Raw genomic sequence first — 1,344 nt, 5'->3', positions numbered from 1 at the left:
GCCCCCCCCCTCACTTGCAGCCCCCGCCTCACTTGCAGCTCCCGCCTCACTTGCAGCTCCCTCCTCACCTGCAGCTCCTGCCTCAGCTACAGCTTCCCCCTCACCTGCATATCCCTCCTGACCTGCAGCTCCCGCCTCACCTGCAGCCTCCTCCTCACCCCCCGCCTCATCTGCAACTTCCGCCTCACTGGCAGCTCCAGCCTCTCCTGAATCTTCCACTACACCTGCAGCTCCTGCCTCACATCCACATCCTTCCTTGCCTGCTTCACCTGCACCTTCGGCTACTGTTTGTCCCTGGGGCTGAGCAGGGAAACTGAGTCTATCCTGGAATTCAGCATCAGGGGCCTGGGGCAAGAAGATCACAGTCCAAGGTCCACCTTTGCCTGGTATTTGTTGTGGAATCAAACTTCGGTTTAAATACTCAGCAAACTCAACCAAGGCGACCCTGGCCCCGAACTCCTTTCTGAAGATCTTGATGAGCACTCGGTAGCTGCCCAGGGACCACAGAGCGGCCTTCACAGCCTCCTGGAATTCCTCTTCCTGGCAGTCATCGGGGATGCCCAGGATGAGCAGGGAGCGCTGTGCATTTGCGCCCATCCATCTGCACCAGTCCTGCAGCATCTCCAGCACCATCGCAGATTTCGGGAGAGGAAGCATGGTCGCCAGTGGCGTGTGCTGACGGAGCCTCTGACAAGGTCTGTGAGTGCAAACAGGAGAGAAGGTTTGTTCCAGAGAGCCCACCCCACCTATCAGCTTTCCCCTATCATGGCAGAGCGTGTATTTTTTTTCCCCTTTCCTGTTTTGTTTGCTTGATTTTAGCGGACTTTTAAAATAACAAAATTAATGGATTTGCTCCTGTTTTCTACTTTATCGCTTTGGTTATAGTAAAACCCCCCCCCCCAGGATCTTTCAAGATTATTTAAGTTGTCAAAAACTTGGGCACAAATTTGCTCATAACAGTCCCTCATTATCTTTTTAACGTCTGTGTGATCTCTAGTAATACCCCCTTTTGATTCTGATATTGGTGAGTAGTGTTGTCTTTGGGCTTGACTATTTTTCTACAGTTTATCAATTTCATTACTCTGAAAAGAACTGACGTCTGGGTTCGTTAGTCATATCTGTGGTTTTCTATCACTATTTCCTCTCTTCTCTGTCCTATTTTTTTTTTGGGGGGGTGAGGTTTTTGCTATAGGGCGCATGCACTTACCAGACAGACAGAGAGAGACAGAGAGACAGAAAGCGAGAAATCTCCCCCCAGGGAGGATGGTCACACTGCAATCCCTTCTCCTCCATTCTCCTCTCGGTATCTTGGGCACGCATGCACGCGCGCCCGGCGGTCGCTTT

At 51.6% G+C, this 1,344-nt stretch overlaps 1 protein-coding gene across 1 annotated transcript in view; it reads right to left on the bottom strand.

Annotated features, from left to right (window-relative positions):
- LOC102480263 (paraneoplastic antigen Ma6F) overlaps positions 1 to 1,344 on the bottom strand; it is a 7,179-nt gene that overhangs the window by 3,057 nt on the left and 2,778 nt on the right. Inside the window, exons 2-3 of the mRNA XM_027767579.1 lie at positions 225 to 697; positions 3 to 140 (exon numbers count right to left, since the gene is read on the bottom strand). Coding sequence (XP_027623380.1) covers positions 3 to 140; positions 225 to 657 — 571 coding nt within the window. The 5' untranslated portion in view covers positions 658 to 697. The remainder of the gene's footprint in view (positions 1 to 2; positions 141 to 224; positions 698 to 1,344) is intronic.

Source organism: Tupaia chinensis, unplaced genomic scaffold (genome assembly GCF_000334495.1).
Source record: "Tupaia chinensis unplaced genomic scaffold, TupChi_1.0 Scaffold144326_1, whole genome shotgun sequence".
Taxonomy (NCBI): domain Eukaryota; kingdom Metazoa; phylum Chordata; class Mammalia; order Scandentia; family Tupaiidae; genus Tupaia; species Tupaia belangeri.
Note: the sequence above shows the minus strand (reverse complement) of the source record. Positions and strands in the feature narration are given on the sequence as shown.